At 45.8% G+C, this 24,331-nt stretch overlaps 2 protein-coding genes across 3 annotated transcripts in view; one reads left to right on the top strand and one right to left on the bottom strand.

Annotated features, from left to right (window-relative positions):
* ptprz1a (protein tyrosine phosphatase receptor type Z1a) overlaps positions 1 to 10,725 on the top strand; it is a 77,052-nt gene extending 66,327 nt beyond the window's left edge. For both annotated transcript variants that reach the window (XM_056415713.1, XM_056415712.1), the window contains 13 exons: positions 204 to 286; positions 750 to 884; positions 980 to 1,114; positions 1,676 to 1,839; positions 4,761 to 4,896; positions 4,976 to 5,122; positions 7,084 to 7,177; positions 7,295 to 7,368; positions 8,144 to 8,275; positions 8,728 to 8,895; positions 9,298 to 9,437; positions 9,529 to 9,664; positions 9,799 to 10,725. In XM_056415713.1, coding sequence (XP_056271688.1) covers positions 204 to 286; positions 750 to 884; positions 980 to 1,114; positions 1,676 to 1,839; positions 4,761 to 4,896; positions 4,976 to 5,122; positions 7,084 to 7,177; positions 7,295 to 7,368; positions 8,144 to 8,275; positions 8,728 to 8,895; positions 9,298 to 9,437; positions 9,529 to 9,664; positions 9,799 to 9,948 — 1,694 coding nt within the window. In that variant the 3' untranslated portion in view covers positions 9,949 to 10,725. The remainder of the gene's footprint in view (positions 1 to 203; positions 287 to 749; positions 885 to 979; positions 1,115 to 1,675; positions 1,840 to 4,760; positions 4,897 to 4,975; positions 5,123 to 7,083; positions 7,178 to 7,294; positions 7,369 to 8,143; positions 8,276 to 8,727; positions 8,896 to 9,297; positions 9,438 to 9,528; positions 9,665 to 9,798) is intronic.
* Positions 10,726 to 12,053: 1,328 nt separating this feature from the next.
* aass (aminoadipate-semialdehyde synthase) overlaps positions 12,054 to 24,331 on the bottom strand; it is a 30,630-nt gene continuing 18,352 nt past the window's right edge. Inside the window, exons 14-24 of the mRNA XM_056416387.1 lie at positions 23,668 to 23,789; positions 22,190 to 22,319; positions 20,789 to 20,899; positions 20,477 to 20,585; positions 19,651 to 19,791; positions 19,399 to 19,566; positions 19,046 to 19,141; positions 18,415 to 18,530; positions 15,730 to 15,818; positions 14,862 to 15,038; positions 12,054 to 14,781 (exon numbers count right to left, since the gene is read on the bottom strand). Of these exons, the coding sequence (XP_056272362.1) occupies positions 14,663 to 14,781; positions 14,862 to 15,038; positions 15,730 to 15,818; positions 18,415 to 18,530; positions 19,046 to 19,141; positions 19,399 to 19,566; positions 19,651 to 19,791; positions 20,477 to 20,585; positions 20,789 to 20,899; positions 22,190 to 22,319; positions 23,668 to 23,789 (1,378 nt within the window). The 3' untranslated portion in view covers positions 12,054 to 14,662. The remainder of the gene's footprint in view (positions 14,782 to 14,861; positions 15,039 to 15,729; positions 15,819 to 18,414; positions 18,531 to 19,045; positions 19,142 to 19,398; positions 19,567 to 19,650; positions 19,792 to 20,476; positions 20,586 to 20,788; positions 20,900 to 22,189; positions 22,320 to 23,667; positions 23,790 to 24,331) is intronic.

Raw genomic sequence — 24,331 nt, 5'->3', positions numbered from 1 at the left:
CACGGTATTTCTTCATGCCGACAGGAAGTGAGACGCCGTAACACGCCGTGTTGTTTCTGGTGTTTTCTTGTCGGATGTGGAATAAAAACATGATTTATTCCTCATTTAAAGCACGCTCAGTCTTTTCTGCGTCGCTCTGACCTCGACGCTGCTCTTTTATTGAATTTAATATATTTGTTTGTGTGTCCGTCCTTCGCCCCCAGACGACCACAGTCGAGTGCGACTCTCGGCGCCGGCGGACAAAGACGGGAAGACGGGCGACTACATCAACGCCAACTACGTGGACGTGAGGCGCCCTCCTCCCCCGGCGAGCCCCTCCCCCGCCACACTCTTATAATTCTAAACCTTATTCACGGCGCTCTGCGCTCCGCCTCTGAAAGGCAGAACGGCGTTCAGGTCACGTCTCCGGCGTGAAGCCGACTTCCTCTCCTCAGCTCTAAAGGAGGAAGACCTTGAGCTGCGTTGTGTTCACCGGGTTTTCATTTCCTGACAAAACGTTTTGCAAAACGGATTCGTTAAAATCATTCCATACGCAGCGTTGTTTATGTCCACGTGTTCTTCTTCTCTCGCCGTCGCAGTGCGGCGGAGAGCAGTGGAGTATCCTCTGGTTGTATAGAAGTCTATGCTTCATGTGTTGAAGCTGCATTCTCTCTCCTGACCACCAGGGGGCGACTCCTCTGGTTGTATAGAAGTGAAAGGTGTGATGTGTGTGTGTCATGATTTTGGGTGTTTTATTCCCCGTGTTTCAGGGTTTTAAGAAGCCGCGGTCGTACATCGCCGCTCAGGGGCCCCTGAAGTCGAGCACCGAGGACTTCTGGCGGATGATCTGGGAGCAAAACGTCGGCGTCATCGTGATGATCACCAACCTGGTGGAGAAGGGGCGGGTGAGCGACGCCGTCTTCCCCCCGGTGGTCGGTCACGGTCCGGTGACTTTGAATAAAGGTAATGACTCACGATGTCGGATGCTCCGCCTCCTCAGAGGAAGTGCGACCAGTACTGGCCGGCGGAGGCGCAGGAGGAGTACGGCGGCCTCCTGGTGACGCTGAGGAGCAGCAGGGCGCTCGCCCACTACACCCAGAGGACCTTCGGCCTGAGGAACGTCCTCGCCAAGAAGGTGGGGCTAACGGCCAATCAGATCGCAGAGTGATTCGTCTGTGACTGTAACGTGAAATATTTCAGTTTGAGGACGTCGACGTGGGACATTTTATTAATTAATTGAGGAAAAAAATCAACAATGGAGGTCGCTTTTCATCCAGATATTTAATTGTGATTAAAAACCTGTTTAACATTCTTTTTAACTCATTTTAACCTGAAAAATGTCCCAAAAAATTACAAAAATAGCAAAAGTGATAAACTTTATTTACATAGCTTCTTACACACATTTGCAATATTATATAAAATTTAATAATTATTCAAGACAATTGAGTCAACTGAAATCACCTATTTTTAATGATTCAATAATGCCCTTAAAAGTAAAATAATAATATATACAAATATCATTACATTTCACAATTATTAATAGAATGCTGAAAAATTAAAAATATTCCTAAAATATATTTCAACAATATTGATTCAGCCCATTATTTTATTGCTTCTACATTTAACGTTTAATACAACAGACTAAACTCAAATGAGTTCTTAAAGCTTTATTTTAATACCCGTTTTACGACCTCAGGCCTCCCAGAAGGGGCGGAGCCTGGAGCGGACGGTGACCCAGTACCAGTTCACCCAGTGGCCCGACATGGGCGTGCCGGAGTTCACCCTGCCGCTGCTGAGCTTCGTCCGCAAGTCGTCCAGAGCCCGGACCGAGGACCAGGGCCCCGTGGTGGTGCACTGCAGGTGAGACCTGAAACCAGACCACCACAGACCTGAAACCAGACCACCACAGACCTGAAACTAGACCACCACGGACCTGAAACTAGACCACCACAGACCTGAAACTAGACCACCACAGACCTGAAACCAGACCACCACAGACCTGAAACCAGACCACCACAGACCTGAAACTAGACCACCACGGACCTGAACCTAGACCACCACGGACCTGAACCTAGACCACCACGGACCTGAAACTAGACCACCACAGACCTGAAACCAGACCACCACAGACCTGAAACTAGACCACCACGGACCTGAAACTAGACCACCACAGACCTGAAACTAGACCACCACAGACCTGAAACCAGACCCCCACAGACCTGAAACTAGACCACCACGGACCTGAAACTAGACCACCACGGACCTGAAACTAGACCCCCACAGACCTGAAACTAGACCACCACGGACCTGAAACTAGACCCCCACAGACCTGAAACTAGACCACCACGGACCTGAAACTAGACCCCCACAGACCTGAAACCAGACCACCACGGACCTGAAACTAGACCACCACGGACCTGAAACTAGACCACCACAGACCTGAAACCAGACCACCACGGACCTGAAACTAGACCACCACGGACCTGAAACTAGACCCCCACAGACCTGAAACTAGACCACCACGGACCTGAAACTAGACCCCCACAGACCTGAAACCAGACCACCACAGACCTGAAACCAGACCACCACAGACCTGAAACTAGACCACCACGGACCTGAAACTAGACCACCACAGACCTGAAACCAGACCACCACGGACCTGAAACTAGACCACCACGGACCTGAAACCAGACCACCACGGACCTGAAACCAGACCACCACAGACCTGAAACTAGACCACCACAGACCTGAAACCAGACCACCACAGACCTGAAACTAGACCACCACGGACCTGAAACTAGACCCGCACAGACCTGAAACTAGACCACCACAGACCTGAAACTAGACCACCACAGACCTGAAACTAGACCCCCACAGACCTGAAACTAGACCACCACGGACCTGAAACTAGACCACCACAGACCTGAAACTAGACCCCCACAGACCTGAAACTAGACCACCACAGACCTGAAACTAGACCACCACGGACCTGAAACTAGACCACCACAGACCTGAAACTAGACCACCACAGACCTGAAACTAGACCACCACGGACCTGAAACTAGACCACCACGGACCTGAAACCAGACCACCACAGACCTGAAACTAGACCACCACAGACCTGAAACTAGACCACCACAGACCTGAAACTAGACCACCACAGACCTGAAACTAGACCACCACAGACCTGAAACCAGACCACCACAGACCTGAAACTAGACCACCACAGACCTGAACCCAGACCACCACAGACCTGAACCCAGACCACCACAGACCTGAAACTAGACCCCCACAGACCTGAAACTAGACCACCACAGACCTGAAACTAGACCACCACAGACCTGAACCCAGACCACCACAGACCTGAAACCAGACCACCACGGACCTGAAACTAGACCACCACGGACCTGAAACTAGACCACCACAGACCTGAAACTAGACCACCACAGACCTGAAACTAGACCACCACAAACCTGAAACTAGACCCCCACAGACCTGAAACTAGACCACCACAGACCTGAAACTAGACCACCACAGACCTGAACCCAGACCACCACAGACCTGAAACTAGACCACCACAGACCTGAAACTAGACCCCCACAGACCTGAAACTAGACCACCACAGACCTGAAACTAGACCACCACAGACCTGAAACTAGACCACCACAGACCTGAAACTAGACCCCACAGACCTGAAACTAGACCCCCACAGACCTGAAACTAGACCCCCACATACCTGAAACTAGACCCCCACAGACCTGAACCCAGACCACCACAGACCTGAAACTAGACCCCCACAGACCTGAAACTAGACTCCCACAGACCTAAAACTAGACCACCACAGACCTGAACCCAGACCACCACAGACCTGAAACTAGACCCCCACAGACCTGAAACTAGACCACCACGGGCCTGAAACTAGACCCCCACAGACCTGAACCCAGACCACCACGGACCTGAAACTAGACCACCACGGACCTGAAACTAGACCCCCACAGGCCTGAAACTAGACCACCACGGACCTGAAACTAGACCCCCACAGACCTGAAACTAGACCACCACGGACCTGAACCCAGACCACCACGGACCTGAACCCAGACCACCACGGACCTGAACCCAGACCACCACAGACCTGAAACTAGACCCCCACAGACCTGAAACTAGACCCCACAGACCTGAAACTAGACCCCCACAGACCTGAAACTAGACTCCCACAGACCTGAAACTAGACCCCCACAGACCTGAAACTAGACCACCACGGACCTGAACCCAGACCATCACAGACCTGAAACTAGACCCCCACAGACCTGAAACTAGACCCCCACAGACCTGAAACTAGACCCCACAGACCTGAAACTAGACCACCACAGACCTGAAACTAGACCACCACAGACCTGAAACTAGACCCCCACAGACCTGAAACTAGACCCCTACAGACCTGAAACTAGACCCCCACAGACCTGAAACTAGACCCCCACAGACCTGAAACTAGACCACCACAGACCTGAAACTAGACCCCACAGACCTGAAACTAGACAACCACATACCTGAAACTAGACTCCCACAGACCTGAAACTAGACCACCACAGACCTGAACCCAGACCACCACGGACCTGAAACTAGACCCCCACAGACCTGAAACCAGACCACCACAGACCTGAAACTAGACCCCCACAGACCTGAAACTAGATCCCCACAGACCTGAACCCAGACCACCACGGAGGCCTTTCTGGACCTCCTTCGTGGATGTAACCCCCCCCCCCCCCCGGCGTGGCGAGCAGCGCCGGCGTGGGCCGGACCGGGACGTACGTGGTTCTGGACAGCATGCTGACGCAGATGAGGGACGAAGGCCACGTCAACATCACGGGCTTCCTGAAGCACATCCGCACGCAGAGGAACGACCTGGTCCAGACCGAGGTCAGAGGTCAACGCGTGTCCAGCGGCTTGGTTCTGTGGATCCGGGTTGTATCCGGGTCGATTAACGGCGTCTCTGCAGGAACAGTACGTGTTCATTCACGACGCCTTGGCGGAGGCCGTCGCGTCCGGGGACACGGAGGTGGCGGCGGCCCGGCTGCACCGCTACGTGGACGAGCTGCTGACCCCGGTGGCTGCTGGGAGGACGCGGCTGGACCAGCAGTTCACGGTGAGGCCCGGCGCCGGTCTGCTCCGGGTTGATTTATTGATGAAAGGTCTTTGCAGTATTCTTGGAGGAAGAGCTTTTAAGAACCAAGCTTTTTTTAGGCCTCTGCTCTGAAAAGTGCATACCCAAACTAAAAAGGCTGTATCTCTGCACCCACTAGGGGGCTACGTTAATGTACCTTTTTAAACATGTTTCTTTTGTTCAGATGTGAACATATCAGTCTGTATGTTACTGGGTGAGAGTAAATGAAGATGGCACACAGAAGAAATATTAAAATGTCAGGTCCGAATTGGAAAAAAGCACGTCCAGGATGATTATATGTTTGGAATGAGGCAGTTAAAAGGTTTAAAACTCTCACAAATCTTATTAAAATATGTTAACATTCTCCCTGCAAAGTTTTAATTTGAAAAAAGTGAAGCAGAACAACGTTAGAGACGTTTGAGTCCAGGGGCCGGTATTTCAAAATGATCCACCAGGATTAATCCTCCTGGATTGGATTAAATCCTGATCAGATCCCAAAAACGGGTATTTCAAAGCAAATCTGATCCTGAAGTTTCAGATTCGGATTTGGTAATCCAATCCTGCCTTTTATCTGGATTAAACACTGCTGTTGAGTATTTCAAAACTTTGGTGGGAAATCTGGATCAGTTTGATCCTAAAAATCAGGATTACCCTGATCCCACCTCAGACGTGGATTTGAGGGAGATTACATGAAAAGGTTGGACCAGCCGAAGTGTAACTGCTCCCAAAGTTCATTGTTTGATACAGATATAGCTAGACTGCTGTTTGATCAATGTTTATTTTCTTTGCACGTTCCTTTCTTTTTCAGAAAACAGTGAAAAATTGAAGTAAAAAAAATAATACAACGTATTCGTTGAAAATCAGTCAAATGTATTTATTAACATGCATTCAGCACACACACTTAATGTTCATAGCAAAGCTCAAGGTTATAGCATTTGGAGCAGCTCTGTGTTAACTGTCTGTCTTCTCTTTCCACAAACATCTATAAAGAAAACGCATATTAAGGTTTTATCTCTTTTGTTGACAACTGTTTCATAAAAATGCAACTTAATTGAGTTTATTTTGTAGAGCCCATTATCACAAATTACACATTTGCCTCAGAGGGCTTTACAAACTGCACACATAGACATCCCTGTCCTCACATCGGAGATATGTACAACACATTTTAAAATCTACACCCAATGCATTGCGAGTAAATGCATTAAAATGTGGATCGCGACATACAGACGCTAGCCTCTTTACTAGCGTGTTAGCTCCTTAACACAGAAGTCAATGGAGCAGCGTTAGCTCGCGTTAGCGCAAACTCGGCTTTATTTGACTTCGCCGAGCTATTCTTTCAACTTTGTGCGGATTTACGTAATTTGTTAACTCAATATAGTGATTGCCTTTCATCTCGTTTTAGGACACATCAACACTGACCAAGATTATACTTAGATTTAGAGACAACAGTAGTGCCAGCTTCTCCTTTTTTCCGTAAAATGTTCGCTCCGTTTCCGGTTTCCTGTCTGATCCAGGGGGCGGGGACGGATTTGGAAATCCCAATCTGCCGGTATCAGGATCAATCTGATCCAATCCCGCAACATTTTGAAATACCGGGATGGATCAGGTTGATCCGTGGCTGAGGAAAGGGGGATTTGGTTATCCGGATCATTCTGATCTGGATTACAAGTTTTGAAATACCGGCCCCAGAAGATTCAGGCGAGGTCTCCAAAACGGCCATTTTGGATTGAATTCTCTCCTGTAACAAACCATATATTTCACTTCTATGTTACTCAGTGTTCAAAATACATATTTACAACTTTTGAATCAAAATATTTTTATTATTTTAAGGCTTTATCCTGAATAAAGAATACAAAAATGCTTGTGAAACAAAAACAATCAGAATGCAGAAGCATTGTTTCCGCCCTCCTCCAGTGGTTCAGATGCTTGCTGTTCCTCCACAGCTGCTCTGTGACTCCGGAGTGAAGCGCTGCGACTTCTCTGCAGCTCTGCAGGACGGCAACCGCGGCAAGAACAGGAAGTGCTCCGCGGTGCCCGGTGAGTCCGACGGAGACGGAGATGATCGATGGATGTGTAGTTCGTCTCTCCGGCTGCATCTGGTGAAGACGGAGCCGCATGACTCTCTTCTTCTTCTCCTTCTTTCTGTCTTTGCAGTCGAGAGGTCACGTGTGCGCTTGTCTCTGGCGGCGGGGGAAACGTCCGACTACATCAACGCATCATACGTATCCGTAAGAACCAACTCCTGAAGGATGGATGGATAGATAGAAAGATAGGTAGATGGATGGATAGGTAGGTAGATGAGTTGATAAATGGATAGGTATATGGATGGATAGGCAGATGGATGGATGGATAGATGGATGGATGAATAGGTAGATGGATAGATAGATAGATGAATAGATGGATAGATGGATAGGTAGATGGATAGATGGATGGATAGATGGATAGATAGATGGATAGATAGATGGATAGATGGATAGGTAGATGGATAGATAGATGGATAGATAGATGGATAGGTAGATGAATAGATAGATGGATAGATAGATGGATAGGTAGATGGATAGATAGATGGATAGGTAGATGAATAGATAGATGGATAGGTAGATGGATAGATGAATAGGTAGATGGATAGATAGATGGATAGATAGATGGATAGATAGATGGATAGATAGATGGATAGATAGATGGATAGATGAATAGATAGATGGATAGGTAGATAGATAGATGGATAGGTAGATAGATAGATGGATAGGTAGATAGATAGATAGATAGATGGATGCATGGATGGATGGATGGATAGGTAGATGAATAGATGGATAGATAGAAAGGTAGATGGATAGGTAGATAGATGGATGGATGCATAGATGGATCGATGGATTTAATAAATAAACGTGTCTTAACTCGTTGCGATGGAGTTAGGCATCTGAAGGGGAACAGGAGGGAAACGTTTCGTCCTCTTGAGGAACAACACAGACGTCATTGATACGGAGGTCTGTGTTCCTGCAGGGTTACAGGCAGAGCAGCGAGTTCATCATTACCCAGAATCCTTTGCCCGGCACCTTTAAGGACTTCTGGAGGATGCTTTGGAGCCACAGCGCCCAAGTGGTGGTGTCGCTGGTGGGGACGCCGTCGGCCGAGGTGAGCAGCTGAGGGTCGTCTGTTCTCTCTAAACGTAAAAGACTTGGGTCAACATCTTGGGGAACGCACGTGGCTTGACTTCAGGAGACGCTCAGACATCGATGTCACCGCTGCTTTAAAGAGTCATGGAGGGATTAGCCTAGCTTAGCACAGAAGACTGGAAAGAGCTCGTCTGGCTCTGTCCAAAGGTAAGAAATGCTCACTAAATAACTCTTTAGCGAGGCTACGAGTTTCCCTCCATTTACAGTCTTAATGCTAAGCTAGGCTAACCACATCCTAACGCCAGCGCCTGACTTTTGCTGCGATGCTCCCAACGGGGCGGCCATCTTGAAAATGATTCACGAAGTCCAAAGTTGCGAGTGGCGTCTCTCCCCGACATGAGGGCAGACGTCCTCGCTCACAAAACATTGTTACGCTGTTGATTCACGTCCGCTGACTTCCTGTGTTGTCAGACGCCCGAAGAGGAGGCGAAGGAGGCGGAGCTACGTGTCATCTGGCCACGTAAAGGGCAGCCAATCAGCTACGAGACGTTCACCGTCACTCAGAGGAGCGAGACCCACATCTGCCTGACCAACGAGGACATGCTGGTGGTCCAGGACTACGTACTGGAGGCGACGAAGGTCAGAGCGGCGGCACAGACCCCGGTTCTCTCTTCACGAAGATAGTTTCACTTAGTTTGACTTGTCTGGTCTCCAGCTGTTAGCCTGCTTTACAATATCTGAATAATTATTAATGCTGCGAGAACAAAATGTCTATTTGTGTCCAAGCTGGAAGAAACCATCTTGGCTGTTGGTCCATGAAATGTTCTGATCCCATGAATCCCTTGAATGACCCCACGATGTGACCTCTAGTGACCTCTACTGAAGAGCTTCAACGTTTTGGTGATCCGGCATATTGGAAGTCTGAATCCTGTCTGAAGCCTTTGTGTGTGACGTTTATGGATTGTTGCGCAGTACAAACCAACAAAAGAGTCTTTAAAGGAACACCTGAAGCATCTTCCCGACCGTTTCTCGTTCTCGCAGGACGACTTTGCCCTGGAGGTGAAGCGGTACCGGGCCCCCCGCTGGCCCAACCCGGACGGCCCGGTCAGCAACACCTTCGAGCTGCTCAACCTGGTGAAGGAGAGCGCCGCCAGGGACGGCCCCGTCGTGGTGCACGACGAGTAAGACCTCCGCCGGCCCGGAAGAACGCCGACGCTCCGTCCTGAACGGATGCGTTTCACAGTTGGAGTTTCTCCTCTCTTTTTCTTCCAGTGTGGGAGGAGCCACGGCGGCAACGTTCTGCGCCCTGTCGTCTCTGACGCGCCAGCTGGAGGCCGAAGGCTCGGTGGACGTCTTCCAGGTGGCCAAGCTGACGAACCTCATGAGACCGGGAGCCTTCAGCGACATTGTACGGCAATATGCGGACGATGATGTCACGTCTGTTACGCCTCACACTTCAGAAGATAAAACCTCATTTACGGCGGTTCACGTCAGGATCTGAAATCCCCCCGAAGTTTAACCGCCCGGTGGTTTGATTTGCAGGAGCAGTACCGATTCCTGTACACCGCCATGCTGAGTCTCATCGGGAAACAGGAAGATAAGAAGACCCTCGAGTCCTCAGACGACGACAGTACCTTCGTTGTGGTGGGAACCGCCAGCGCTGCTGCAGAGAGCCTGGCGTCCCTGGTGTAACCCCCCAAAAACAAACAAAAAACCCCAAACTTGTTCAACTTTTACAAATGAGAACAGCATTTCGACCCTCCCGTCACCAACGGAGCTCCCGATGCCCGACTCCGTCGTACCCCTCGGCGCTCCGGGGGACTCGGGGACCGACCGGGTCTCTCCTCCGGTGGATCTGGACTTCCTGTGGTTTTTGTAATTTGTGCCTTTTTGTATTTTTCATTCTGTACTTCTAACTTTGATACGAGCTGTAGACTAACCGTCCGCTGTTTTTAACGCCGTACCGCTCCGCTTAACCAACTCGTCCTAAACCTTTTGTATTTATTGGCACTGAGCCAAATGGGGCGAGAGAAAAAGAAAAAAACCTTTTTACATCAAATGCTATCTTGTGCTCGCGTGTCTTTTATAGAGCTCCTGCACTGAACTCCTTTCTGTAAATACCATCGCTACGGTAACAGCAGTCGAATATGAAATAAGGGCCTGGAATAATACAAAAAATAATAATAATCTAATGTAAATAATATTATAGTAATCAACTTGATGGACCAAATTTCTATTTATACTTTTAGATTTTTTTTAAATATTTTACCATTTTTTTTAGTGCATTTGAATGTTTTGGTTTAATCCTAATCGCTTAGTTGGAGAACATTAATGCTTTTATATTCTGGATTTTGTAACAGACTAAATGTGATGCATGGGGTACTTACATGTTTGTTTTTTAGCTGGACATGAAACACTGCTGGATTATTAGCTAGAGGATTAAATAAGTGGAAGAACACCAAAGAAGGAGCCTGTGAGTATTTTTTGTTGGCGTGGGCGACGACACAAATGCACTCACACACACACTGTGCTGCATTTTCCTTTTAAAGCTTTAACAGAGGGATTAATGAGCAAGACGATGGGACACCTCTTATGTATAGCATGTCATAAAAAGTTAGAGGTCATGCTTTGGGGGAAAAGTAAAAGGGACAATTACTTTTATTTTTGTTAAAAATCCAAAAGAATCGTCCTAAGAATTGTAGCCGATTGGGATTTTTCCCGTCACAATAAAAAACTAAAAGGTAAACATAAAAGTTAAGATGCGAGTCCTATAGGGCTGGAAAAGCAGGTCACACGAATTTACATTTCTGGGCTTGAGCTGACGCGTTTACTCATGAGGGACTTTCTGAACCAGCCTAAATTCCCCCGATCAACAGCCCCGCAGGATGGAGGTCAAAGGTCACGGCCGTGAGACAGAGGGAGCAGACGCCTGACAGGAGAGTTAAATAAACAGAAATAAAGACGGTTCTGATTAAATCCGAGTGCTGTCCAGCCTGCGGATTACATATTTTCCCTTTATGGAGTCATGCTTTTTAATCCCTGCGCTCAACTGGTAATCCCAATTCATTTCCCCATGTGTTAATCTGGGCTAAAACGCAAGAAACGCGCCTTTTCAGGACGGAAAATAGGTCAAGTGTCCCAGGCGTCCTCTTGACCGGCCGGCCTGCGCCACACCGCAATTTGCATTTTTAACTTCTCATAATTACAAGCCCAATTACCCCTGCGTGGTGGCCTCGTTTGCATGGCTGCCTCCTCAGAGAGGAAGCAGGCGGGCGGATTGCCTTTTTGTTTTTCACTTGAAGGCCCGAGCGGAGGCAAGGTCTTCAGAACAGGATCACAAATATCTGACGATTGATTAAATCTGTAAATCAGCCATCAGACAGTAAGTTTTACTCAACTTACTTCAGTAGAAACACATTTAGTATTATAAGCATTAATCTACAGTTTGTGTATGAGATATAAATCTGGAGTAACGAGTAAGAGTCGTCACATGACGCACGTTTAATCTGCAGTTAAGAGCTTCAAAGATGTTTAGAAAGTTACTAAAAACGTGAAAAGTTTCCTAAATACTGAACTTAAAGAAACATTCCACTTCCCTTTACTTTAGTGGCAGATGCTATGTCAACAGTGCAATTAAAGACTTAATTAGAATGCATTGATACAATAAAAAAACAACTATAAATCATTTAATTGCACTTGCATGATGAGACGCAAGAGAGAATCAAAATAATGCGATTACATTGGCAATAGTTATCTCTGCATCTAAATCATAAAAAAAGGAAGAATGACTTTTAAAGAACGAATTAAAGAATTATTTTTATTCATGTCACTTTTAAAAACATTTTTAGATATCAAAACAAGCTTTTACAAACATGAGAGTTTTGTCGTGAATGGCTAAAACATGAAGGACGAAACATTACAGATTTGCTTGGAGGTAAATAAAACCATAACTTTGATCGTGAGCGTCTTTGTGCCGTTCAGATGCAAATCTACAAACATATCAACATATCAAACGCTCCCGTCTGAAACCCTCTGGAGGCCCACGAATAAACGACATATGAATGCAATTACTTTAAAAAATATATCTGATACTTATAAAATATTTCTCTGGGTATTTTCTTTTTTTAAAGCATTTTACAAACCGTTAAAAAGGTGACCGCCCCCCCCCCCCCCTCATGAAAAAATACAATAAATATTGCTCTTGACAATAAATATTACAGTCTGGGAAACCAAATAAAAAACGTTGACGCACGCCGAGGACCGAGCTACCGAATCAAGATCATGAGTTAATAACATTAAACAAAGAAAATGTGACATTGAGAACTTTCTAAATAATATTGCCATCGAAATTATCGAGGGCAGTGACCCACATGACGTTTGCATTCAATTATGATAAATAATTATTTTAAAAGTATTATCATTTACTTAAATTTAGTTTCTTATTTACGTGAATGTAATCAGCTGAAATTTGTTGACTCCATTGTTAAAATCCCAATTTTTTAAATCAACTTCTCAGTCAAATTTAGCCCACGAGATAAAACAACGCGATACTATTCCAAAGTAACCGGCAAGACAAACTAGCGTTAGCTGCAGAAGTAGACCAGAAAAACTAACGTTAGCTGCACACATCGGCAAGACAAACTAAAGTTAGCTGCAGAGGCAAACCAGAAAAACTAACGTTAGCTGCACACATCGGCAAGACAAACTAGATTTAGCTGGACAGACCGACTAGACAAACTAACGTTAGCTGGAAAGAAAAACTAGACAAACTAACATTAGCTGGACAAAAACACGAGACAAACTAACGTTAGCTCCACAGGCAAACGAGACAAACTAACGTTAGCTGCACAGGCAAACAAGACAAACTAACGTTAGCTGCACAGGCAAACAAGACAAACTAACGTTAGCTTCACAGGCAAACAAGACAAACTAACGTTAGCTGCACAGGCAAACGAGACAAACTAACGTTAGCTGCACAGGCAAACGAGACAAACTAGCGTTAGCTCCACAGACAAACAAGACAAGTTGGTATCGGAGACTTTTGACATTTTTTAATCCTACACCTTGAAAAGCTGAATAAAAACTGATGATTGCTGATCATCAGACACTGACTAATACTTTTAAACATTTGAGTTCTTTATTTAAAGTGCATGACAAATATTTAGTATTATAGTACATGTTTGAGGTATTGAAACTGAGGCAATCGTATTAAATGTTGCGCAAACCCCAGAAAAGATCAATTCTGACCAACAAAAATAAAATGATTAACTCATGATCCCGTTCAAAAAAGATGAAAACAATTCCCGACCGCTCTCGGCTTCAAGAACAGTGGACGACTTCCTTCAGCGACACAATACCCTGAGAAAAGGTTCACGGTATTCTATGGTTCTGATGTTGGACCGGTTTGTTTCTATCACGGCTTTGAAGAAATGTGAGAAGCAAGTTTGTAACTAAGGTGAGGTTTCTTTTGTTGAAGGTTATTACACTTTGAAGGTCGGTGCAGTATTGAGCTTGATTTGTAAGTGTTTTCTTAATCAAAGCAGAAATGAAATGCTGTTTTCAAAGTGATGGAGGGAGAAAAGGAAAAGACGTTCGGCATCTTTGCACTTACACTGTTTTAGATTAAAAACCTTGCAGATTCATGATTGACTCATCTGTGCCAGACAAACTCCCGTTAGCTGCACAGACTGACGAGAGAAACTTCCGTTAGCTGCACAGACTGACGAGAGAAACTTACGTCAGCTGCACAAACTGACGAGAGAAACTTCCGTTAGCTGCACAGACTGACGAGAGAAACTTACGTGAGCTGCACAAACTGACGAGAGAAACTTACGTTAGCTGCACAAACTGACGAGAGAAACTTCCGTTAGCTGCGCAGACTGACGAGAGAAACCTACGTTAGCTGCGCAGACTGACGAGAGAAACTTCCGTTAGCTGCGCAGACTGACGAGAGAAACTTCCGTTAGCTGCGCAGACTGACGAGAGAAACCTACGTTAGCTGCGCAGACTGACGAGAGAAACTTCCGTTAGCTACGCAGACTGACGAGAGAAACCTACATTAGCTGCACATAATTGACCATCTATTCTCCAGGAATAGTTTACCAGGATGTTTCTACAGTAGTTTTACAATGAGACAATATTTGTGCTCGTTAATAGTTTAAATTTCTAACGCCGAACATGGCGTTTCATCGTTAGAGCTTCTACACATCTTCACAGAAGAACGTTTCTCTGACACAGTCGACAAAGTCAGAATGTTAATATTAAACCGCAGATTACCGAATATCATCTGAACTGCTGCCTTTGTTGTTTCTTTACAGCTTTTGACCTACAATTTAGCTTCAAGACCAAATTATTATAACAATTAATGTCAGACAATAATAGCTGAGTCCTGGGGATTTGACCTGGTTTACTCCTGCAGGGTGCTCTTGTACATGAAGTGAAGTCCTTCCTCCTTCAGGCAGGCCAGCGCCGGCCCGTAGATATCCTTCGTCATCGGAACCACGAGTCCCTTTGTGAGGATTTCACCTGCAGAAATAAAACTCTTTAAATAGGATTTGCACTTAATTCCTGAGGCGTAAACAATCTTCCAGACGGACGTCACTGACCATCGAGGACCATGCGGGCAGCAATGGCTGCTGGGTATCCCACAGTTTTAGCCATGGCGGAGAAGCCGCTGGGGTCGCCATACACCACCAGGCTGATGTGTTTGGTCTCCAGCTCGCCGGTCGGGTGGCGAAGACCAACGTCGTTCCTCATGAGGATCATGTCCCGCTCCAACTTATCTAAGAGATGAAAGCCATTAGCAGCTCATGAACTGGTTAACAATGATAATTATGATGATATAAACATCATAATTATTATATATATAATCATAATATATATATAAATATATATATACAATCATAATTAATATACATGTATAATTATTATATATATATAATTATAATTTATATATATAATTATAATCAATAAATATATAATTTTTATTAAATATAATAATTATATTAAGTATTATTATATATAATAATAAATATATATACATATAAATATAATAATTATTATATCTTCATCTCATAATTATATTTATATAATATTTATATATACATAATATTAATATATATTAATATATATATTAATATATATATATATAAATAGGACAATAGTTGAAAATATGACACCAATAGATGTTAGAAAATTAAGAGTTAACTAATTAAATTAAATAAAGACGACATCGCATTAAAAATAAGCTATTTTTGAAAGCTTTAACTCCTCCTCAGTTCCGAGGGTCCTGATGGCAGAAACACGGCCACCTTTTATTTTTTAAATTCGACTTCGGAGCAGCGATCGTGTTCTTCTATAACGTGCGTTAGAAAATATGAGTAAAAATCTTTAAATGAACTCTAAGCAGGGAAGTGAGGACCGTGCCGTCGTCTGTCAGTTTGACTCGTCTTCAAGTCGTGAAGCGCTCCTCACCGAAAGACAGTCTGGCCTCCAGGTGTTTGGCCAGAGCGGCCAGAACGCTGTCGGCGTGAACCGCCGCCTCGTCGCTCAGCATCCCGAACCTGAGCATGCAGAAAAGAAATAGAGATTATTTTGTTCCCCCCTCACAATGGAGTAACCTTCACGAGGCCGATTCAAAAGGCTTAAAAGAAGAAGTGGCTCGGCGGCGTGCGGAGCGGCGGCCCACGCATCCTTGACTCGCTCTGAAGAGATGAGCAGTTGCTTTGCTGGTGAATCGAATAAATGAACAAGTCATTCGATTCAAGCCTCCGAGCTTCATTTGGCTTTTTACTCTTTTAAATTGATTTTTTTTTAACTGAATGGATTGGCACGTTTCCAACGCTTCACTTTTACCATTCGGAGAAGGAATTCACGCTTCAATGCCAACCGAGGGCTCTCGGGTTTTTATTCGCCCTCGGCGCCAGAACAATGGCGGCACGGGGGGCCTTGGTCTGAAGAGGCCTTTTTTGGGCGGGGGGGGGGGGGGGGACTGAAGTGCGCGCTACACCACTTCAGGCGCCCTCGTTGAAGGAGAGGGAAGTGGAAAGTGTTCATAAGAGGAGCCTCGGCCTCGTTGACGAGCCGCCGCTCCACAACGCCGACAACAACGACAACGCCAACAACGACAACAACAACGCCGCCTTTGAAGAGCAACGGACGCGGAGAAGCTTCCAGAACAACTTGTTGGAAAAAAAAGGGGGCCGTTGCGCAAGACCTGGAGTTGATATAATTATTAATTACTGATTTGATTCCACGTAGAAAAGTATTAGACTAGACTGTATCCTCCTTAGCTCCTTCACTTCATCCTTAAGATGCTCTTATGTACTAGACGAGTCTCCTTAAGATGCTCTTTATGTCCTAGACTAGTCTCCTTAAGATGCTCTTTATGTCCTAGACTAGTCTCCTTAAGATGCTCTTTATGTCCGAGACTAGTCTCCTTAAGATGCTCTTTATGTCCTAGACTAGTCTCCTTAAGATGCTCTTTATGTCCTAGACTAGTCTCCTTAAGATGCTCTTTATGTCCTAGACTAGTCTCCTTAAGATGCTCTTTATGTCCTAGACTAGTCTCCTTAAGATCCTCTATATCTCCTAGACTAGTCTCCTTAAGATGCTCTTTATGTCCTAGACTAGTCTCCTTAAGATGCTCTTTATGTCCTAGACTAGTCTCCTTAAGATGCTCTTTATGTCCTAGACTAGTCTCCTTAAGATGCTCTTTATGTCCTAGACTAGTCTCCTTAAGATGCTCTTTATGTCCTAGACTAGTCTCCTTAAGATGCTCTTTATGTCCTAGACTAGTCTCCTTAAGATGCTCTTTATGTCCTAGACTAGTCTCCTTAAGATCCTCTATATCTCCTAGACTAGTCTCCTTAAGATCCTCTTTATGTCCTAGACTAGTCTCCTTAAAATGCTCTTTATGTCCTAGACTAGTCTCCTTAAGATGCTCTTTATGTCCTAGACTAGTCTCCTTAAGATGCTCTTTATGTCCTAGACTAGTCTCCTTAAGATGCTCTTTATGTCCTAGACTAGTCTCCTTAAGATCCTCTATATCTCCTAGACTAGTCTCCTTAAGATCCTCTTTATGTCCTAGACTAGTCACCTTAAGATGCTCTTTATGTCCTAGACTAGTCTCCTTAAGATGCTCTTTATGTCCTAGACTAGTCTCCTTAAGATGCTCTTTATGTCCTAGACTAGTCTCCTTAAGATGCTCTTTATGTCCTAGACTAGTCTCCTTAAGATGCTCTTTATGTCCTAGACTAGTCTCCTTAAGATGCTCTTTATGTCCTAGACTAGTCTCCTTAAGATCCTCTATATCTCCTAGACTAGTCTCCTTAAGATCCTCTTTATGTCCTAGACTAGTCACCTTAAGATGCTCTTTATGTCCTAGACTAGTCTCCTTAAGATGCTCTTTATGTCCTAGACTAGTCTCCTTAAGATGCTCTTTATGTCCTAGACTAGTCTCCTTAAGATGCTCTTTATGTCCTAGACTAGTCTCCTTAAGATCCTCTATATCTCCTAGACTAGTCTCCTTAAGATCCTCTTTATGTCCTAGACTAGTCTCCTTAAGATGCTCTTTATGTCCTAGACTAGTCTCCTTAAGATGCTCTTTATGTCCTAGACTAGTCTCCTTAAGATGCTCTTTATGTCCTAGACTAGTCTCCTTAAGATGCTCTTTATGTCCTAGACTAGTCTCCTTAAGATCCTCTTTATGTCCTAGACTAGTCTCCTTAAGATGCTCTTTATGGCCTAGACTAGTCTCCTTAAGATGCTCTATATCTCCTAGACTAGTCTCCTTAAGATGCTCTTTATGTCCTAGACTAGTCTCCTTAAAATGTTTTTTGAGCTCCTGGACTAGTCTCATTAAGACCCTCTATATCTCCTAGACTAGTCTCCTTAAGATGCTCTTTATGTCCTAGACTAGTCTCCTTAAGATGTTTTTTGAGCTCCTGGACTAGTCTCATTAAGACCCTCTATATCTCCTAGACTAGTCTCCTTAAGATGCTCTATATCTCCTGGACTAGTCTCCTTAAGATGTTTTTGAGCTCCTGGACTAGTCTCCTTAAGACCCTCTATATCTCCTAGACTAGTCTCCTTAAGCTCCTCCTCGTCTCCTCGGCTGTTCCCTGAACATGATGGCGGTCTGGAGAGGCCTTTCCTCACCATCTCAGGGAGTCCATCACGAAGTCGTCCCCTCCGATGCGTTGGTAGACGGCTTCTTCAAAGGCCTCGTGGGAAAGGGAAGAGGACGCTCCCATCTGCTCACAGAGGAGCGCTTTCTGGAAGGAGACAGGAGACATCAGCGGCTCCTTCATCACCTTCAACACCCTCTTTAGCTCCTAGACTGCCTTCTAAATATCTCCTTCACTTCCTAGACACTTCCTTAGCTTCTCCATGACTCATAGCTCCTCTTTAGCTTCTCCATGTATCCTAGCTCCTCTTTAGCTTCTCCATGTGTCCTAGCTCTTTAGCTTCTCCATGTATCCTAGCTCCTCTTTAGCTTCTCCATGTGTCCTAGCTCCTCTTTAGCTTCTCCATGTGTCCTAGCTCCTCTTTAGCTTCTCCATGTGTCCTAGCTTCTCTTTAGCTTCTCCATGTGTCCTAGCTCCTCTTTAGCTTCTCCATGTCTCCTAGCTTCTCCATGTCTCCAGCTCCTCTTTAGCTTCTCCATGTCTCCAGCTCCTCTTTAGCTTCTCCATGTCTCCTAGCTCCTCTTCAGCTTCTACACGTCTCCTAGCTCCTCTTTAGCTTCTCCGCGTCTCCTAGCTCCTCCTTAGCTTCTCCAGGCTCTTACCCAGGAGACGGGGGCTGCGTTGGGCTTGAGGATGGGACAGGGGTCGCTGTTGATCAGACCCAGTTTGATGAAGCCACTCATGGCCTTGGAGAATCCCTTTGGGACGAGGAACACACACGCAACACACACTCATGACAATCCAGAAACATCAGATATACAAGTGAGTGAGTGAGTCTGCGAGTGTGTGTGTGTGATTGTGTGTGTCAGTGAGTGTGTGTGCGAGTGTCTGTGAGTGAGTGTGTGTGTGTGATTGTGTGTGTCAGTGAGTGTGTGTGCGAGTGTCTGTGAGTGAGTGTGTGTGTGTGTCAGTGTGTGAGTGAGTGTGTGTGAGTGTGTGAGAGTGAGTGTGTTACCTTGAAGCGCAGCGTTCCTCTGATGAGTGTGTGTGCCGTCTGGATGCCGTAGGCCTCGGCGTACTTGGTGCTGTCGCGGTTTGGAAAACCCTCCAGGTTGAAACCGGGAAAGAAATCCATCGGCGTGCTGGACTCCATCAGGGCGCCGCCGCCCGGGATGCTCACCACCTGCCACACACACACACACACACAGGTTACCACAGAGAGAGGGGAATCAAGGTGTTGTTGTGTGGACCTCCCGGGCCTCCGTACCTGGTTGTCCCGGAGGAAGACGGCGGTACTGATGGTGTTGAGGAGCACGCCGTACGGACTCCAGCTGAACTTGTAGCGGAGAGGATTGTCGGAACATTCTGGAGCCGGAAGTCCACCGCAGAACGAGCTGTAGGACTCCACCTGGAGTTTTGTGGGAATTCGGTTAAAATCAGAATTAGAGTTTAATTTTTTATTAAACTTTGAAATTGTGTTAAAAGCGCACACACACACATAGAGAGATACACACACAGAGAGAGAGACACACACACACAGATACACACACACACACAAAACACACACATATATAGAGACACATACATACACACACACACACATAGAGAGATACACACACACACAGAGATACACACAGAGAGAGAGACACACACACACACACAAAACACACATATATAGACACATACATACACACACACACACACAGAGAGATACACACACACACACATATATAGAGACACATACACACACGCAGAGAGAGAGACACACATACAGAGATAGAGAGACACACACATATATAGAGACACATACATACACACACACACACACACACACATAGAGAGATACACACACACAGAGAGAGACACACACAGAGAGATACACACAGAGAGAGACACACACACATATATATAGAGACACATACATACACACACACACATATAGAAAGATACAGACAAAGAGACACACACACAGAGAGATACACATATATATAGACAAACACACACACACACACATATATAGACAAACACACACACACACACATATATAGACAAACACACACACAGAGACACACGCACACGCGCATCTGACTCACGATGCAGCCGTCGGCTTTGGCCTTGTCGATACACTCCATGGCGAGCATGTGATCGATCCCCGGGTCCAGGCCCATCTCGTTCACTATGGTGACGCCGGCCGCCACCGCACTGACACACACGCACACACACACACACACACAATAAGAACATGTTGTATTCCTTGATTACACCGTCACTGTTGTTCCTGCGTCCTGCAGAAGAAAAGCAACGATTGTAATAACCGTTTAATCTGAGTTTAATATTCCGTGGTCAGCGCTCCGCCCAGACGTGGTTACATCGCTCATCGTTCACGCGCGGTCAGAGGACTCCACCTGCTCTGCAGCTCCTTCATGGCCGGGCTCATGTAGCTGGCCGTCACCATGTTCACCTTCCTGTGGATGCAGTGCTTGGCGATGAGCGGGTGGAGCGTGTATGGCAGCATGCTGCAGGGCACAGGGGGGAGGAGTCAGGACAGTGGGGGGTTCCCATTGGCTGTGGCTAACATCTGGTACTCTGTGTTTGACACGGACAGGTGCGATGCGATTGTGCGATCCCGTGATGATGTCATAGTGCATTAACTACACCGTACACTACATCCAACATACACTAGGACATACACTACACAAAGTACACCGTAAACTACACCGTACGCTATGTGCTCTACAAGTCGACTACACCGTACGCTATGTGCTCTACATGTCGACTACACCGTACGCTATGTGCTCTACATGTCGACTACACCGTACGCTATGTGCTCTACATGTCGACTACACCGTACGCTATGCGCTCTACATGTCGACAACACCGTACGCTATGCGCTCTACATGTCGACTACACCGTACGCTATGCGCTCTACATGTCGACTACACCGTACGCTATGCGCTCTACATGTCGACTACACCGTACGCTATGTGCTCTACATGTCGACTACACCGTACGCTATGTGCTCTACATGTCGACTACACCGTACGCTATGTGCTCTACATGTCGACTACACCGTACGCTATGTGCTCTACATGTCGACAACACCGTACGCTATGTGCTCTACATGTCGACTACACCGTACGCTATGTGCTCTACATGTCGACGACACCGTACGCTATGTGCTCTACATGTCGACTACACCGTACGCTATGTGCTCTACATGTCGACTACACCGTACGCTATGTGCTCTACATGTCGACTACACCGTACGCTATGTGCTCTACATGTCGACTACACCGTACGCTATGTGCTCTACATGTCGACTACACCATACACTATCTGCTCTACATGTCGACTACACCGTACACTATGTGCTCTACACCGTACGCTATGTGCTCTACATGTCGACTACACCGTACGCGATGTGCTCTACATGTCGACTACACCGTACGCTATGTGCTCTACATGTCGACTACACCGTACGCTATGTGCTCTACATGTCGACTACACCGTACGCTATGTGCTCTACATGTCGACTACACCGTACGCTATGTGCTCTACATGTCGACTACACCGTACGCTATGTGCTCTACAAGTCGACTACACCGTACGCTATGTGCTCTACAAGTCGACTACACCGTACGCTATGTGCTCTACATGTCGACTACACCGTACGCTATGTGCTCTACAAGTCGACTACACCGTACGCTATGTGCTCTACAAGTCGACTACACCGCTATGTGCTCTACAAGACTACGCTGTGTGCTCTACATCGACTACACCGCACGCTATGTGCTCTACATGCGTACCTGATGACCAGGTCGTGGTCTTTGACCAGAGAGTCCAGGTGTCCCTCCTGGCTGCTGACGTCCAGCATGATGGGGATGGTGTTGGGGTATTTGGCCGCCAGCTCCTCCGCCTGCTTCAGCAGCACCGAGGCTGGGAGGAGAAACCACAGGGAAACACCGTGAGAGCTCTCCACACGAGGGTCGCCTGTCATCATACATACAGGCATAGGATATGGAGGGTCGGGTACGGAGAAACCGGTGCCACCCGGACCGAAACGCAACGCACATTTCGGGGCGTCCTTTCGGTGCCTGGGCCGATTGAAATTGAAAAAAACTATTATTTTGAACTTCTCTGGTGACGCCGCCCTGTCAGCAGGTTTCGATAGCCTCTCATAACTTTGAAAGCGGAGGCGTGCGGTCCGGCCGGGGAGACCGATGATGACGAGCAGCCTGAACTCAGAGTAGCACCGTAACGTTGACTGCAAGTCTTGCTTTCGTAACAGTAGGCCAACAAATAATAAATTATCCATTATAAACATGTTTAAGCTAGCTCGCACTAGCTCGCGCTAGCTACGAGCGTGACGGTCTGATATCCGTTTTTTTTGTCAGTGCGGCCATGACACCGGGAATATGGCCAAAGAGGTTTTAAATGTCCTCATTGTCAATCGTCGTTTGGGGTTTTTAAAATTTATTTAAGTATCGGTATTAGCACCAGTATCGGAAGAAGAAAAAAACGATACCCATCCCTGAGTCTGTCGTAGCTACAGTATACGTCTTGGTGGTGATTGGCAGGTTCAGCAGACGGAGGCTGTGACCGTCGCTACGCTTCTCACCAGAGAAGTCAACACAGAGGAAAGTGTGTTACAGTTCTGCAGTTAACAGAAGACCAGGCGTAGACAGACAGCGTGACCTTGTGCTGGCCAGGAGGAGGAAGACGGGAGAGCGAGGTCTGGAAGGCTCAGACTAAACAACGATTAGAGGAACACCGGGGGGGGGGAGGTAAACTGTGATATGTGATGAGGGAGTGGACACAGGAATACAGCCACTCGGTAGAGCGCATACCTTCGCATATCACAAGATTGGGCATTGAATTATGAACATTTTGGCATGATAGTTGCATGCCAATTGGATAAAAATTGACCGCGCTATGGTAAAAATAAGATTTTGACCTTTTCATGACCTTGACCTTTGACCCGATCGATCCCAAAATCGAATCAAATGGTCCCCGGATAATAACCAATCATCCCACCAAATTTCATGCGATTCGGTTTAATGCTTTTTGATTTATGCGAATAACCCGCATACAAATACACGGCGATCAAAACATTACCGTCCGCATTTTCAATGCGACGGTAATAAAATAAACCGGTATCTGAAGTGGCGGTGCCTTGAATGTGTTCACGGCTGCCCACAAGGGGTCAAACCAAAAGGTCGACGGCATCTCAACGATCGAGCCGAGCGGACCTCTGAACCGCATTCCGTCCGACGGGTCGACTCACCCACGGTGACCTGGGTCTTCTCGTCGCGGGTCAAGTACTCCACGATGGGTCCGGAGACGTAGCCCGAACCCAGCAGCAGGACGCGCTTCATCCCGGCCTTCTTCATGATCTGAGCCTTCTCTCTGCGGAGCATCGGACAGCGTCAGAGGATCTGTGACTTTCATCCGACGAGCGGTTAGACGCTGAGATTTACACGACATGAAGTCTTTAAAAACGCCACAAAAGAAAAATTGTGGTGCTAATTAAATAAACAATCAAATTAAACATTTCAGCAACTTTTACTTTATTCAATTTAAACATTTGCTTGCTTATGAAATTCATTTGTTTAATTCAATAGAAGTAATCTCGTGGATAAAAATGGCGTCCTACATATAACCTCAGTCTGAAAAATATATATATATATATATATATTTAAAATGTTTTTTCTTATATACAAAAATAATTATATATATTTCTTTTTTTGTTGCTTATATATAAATATAAGCAATATATTCATATATATATATATATATTACATAAAATATATATAATCAAAATCAAATTAAAAAAATACATATTATTTTGCTAATATATTTATTTATTTTCGACAGGTTATATGTAGGACACAATTTTTATATATATATATATTATATAATAGTATTTTTTTTATATATGAAAAAAGCTA

This window comes from Pseudoliparis swirei, chromosome 6 (assembly GCF_029220125.1).
Source record: "Pseudoliparis swirei isolate HS2019 ecotype Mariana Trench chromosome 6, NWPU_hadal_v1, whole genome shotgun sequence".
In the NCBI taxonomy this organism is placed as follows: domain Eukaryota; kingdom Metazoa; phylum Chordata; class Actinopteri; order Perciformes; family Liparidae; genus Pseudoliparis; species Pseudoliparis swirei.
This window is presented reverse-complemented; position numbering and strand designations above follow the sequence as displayed.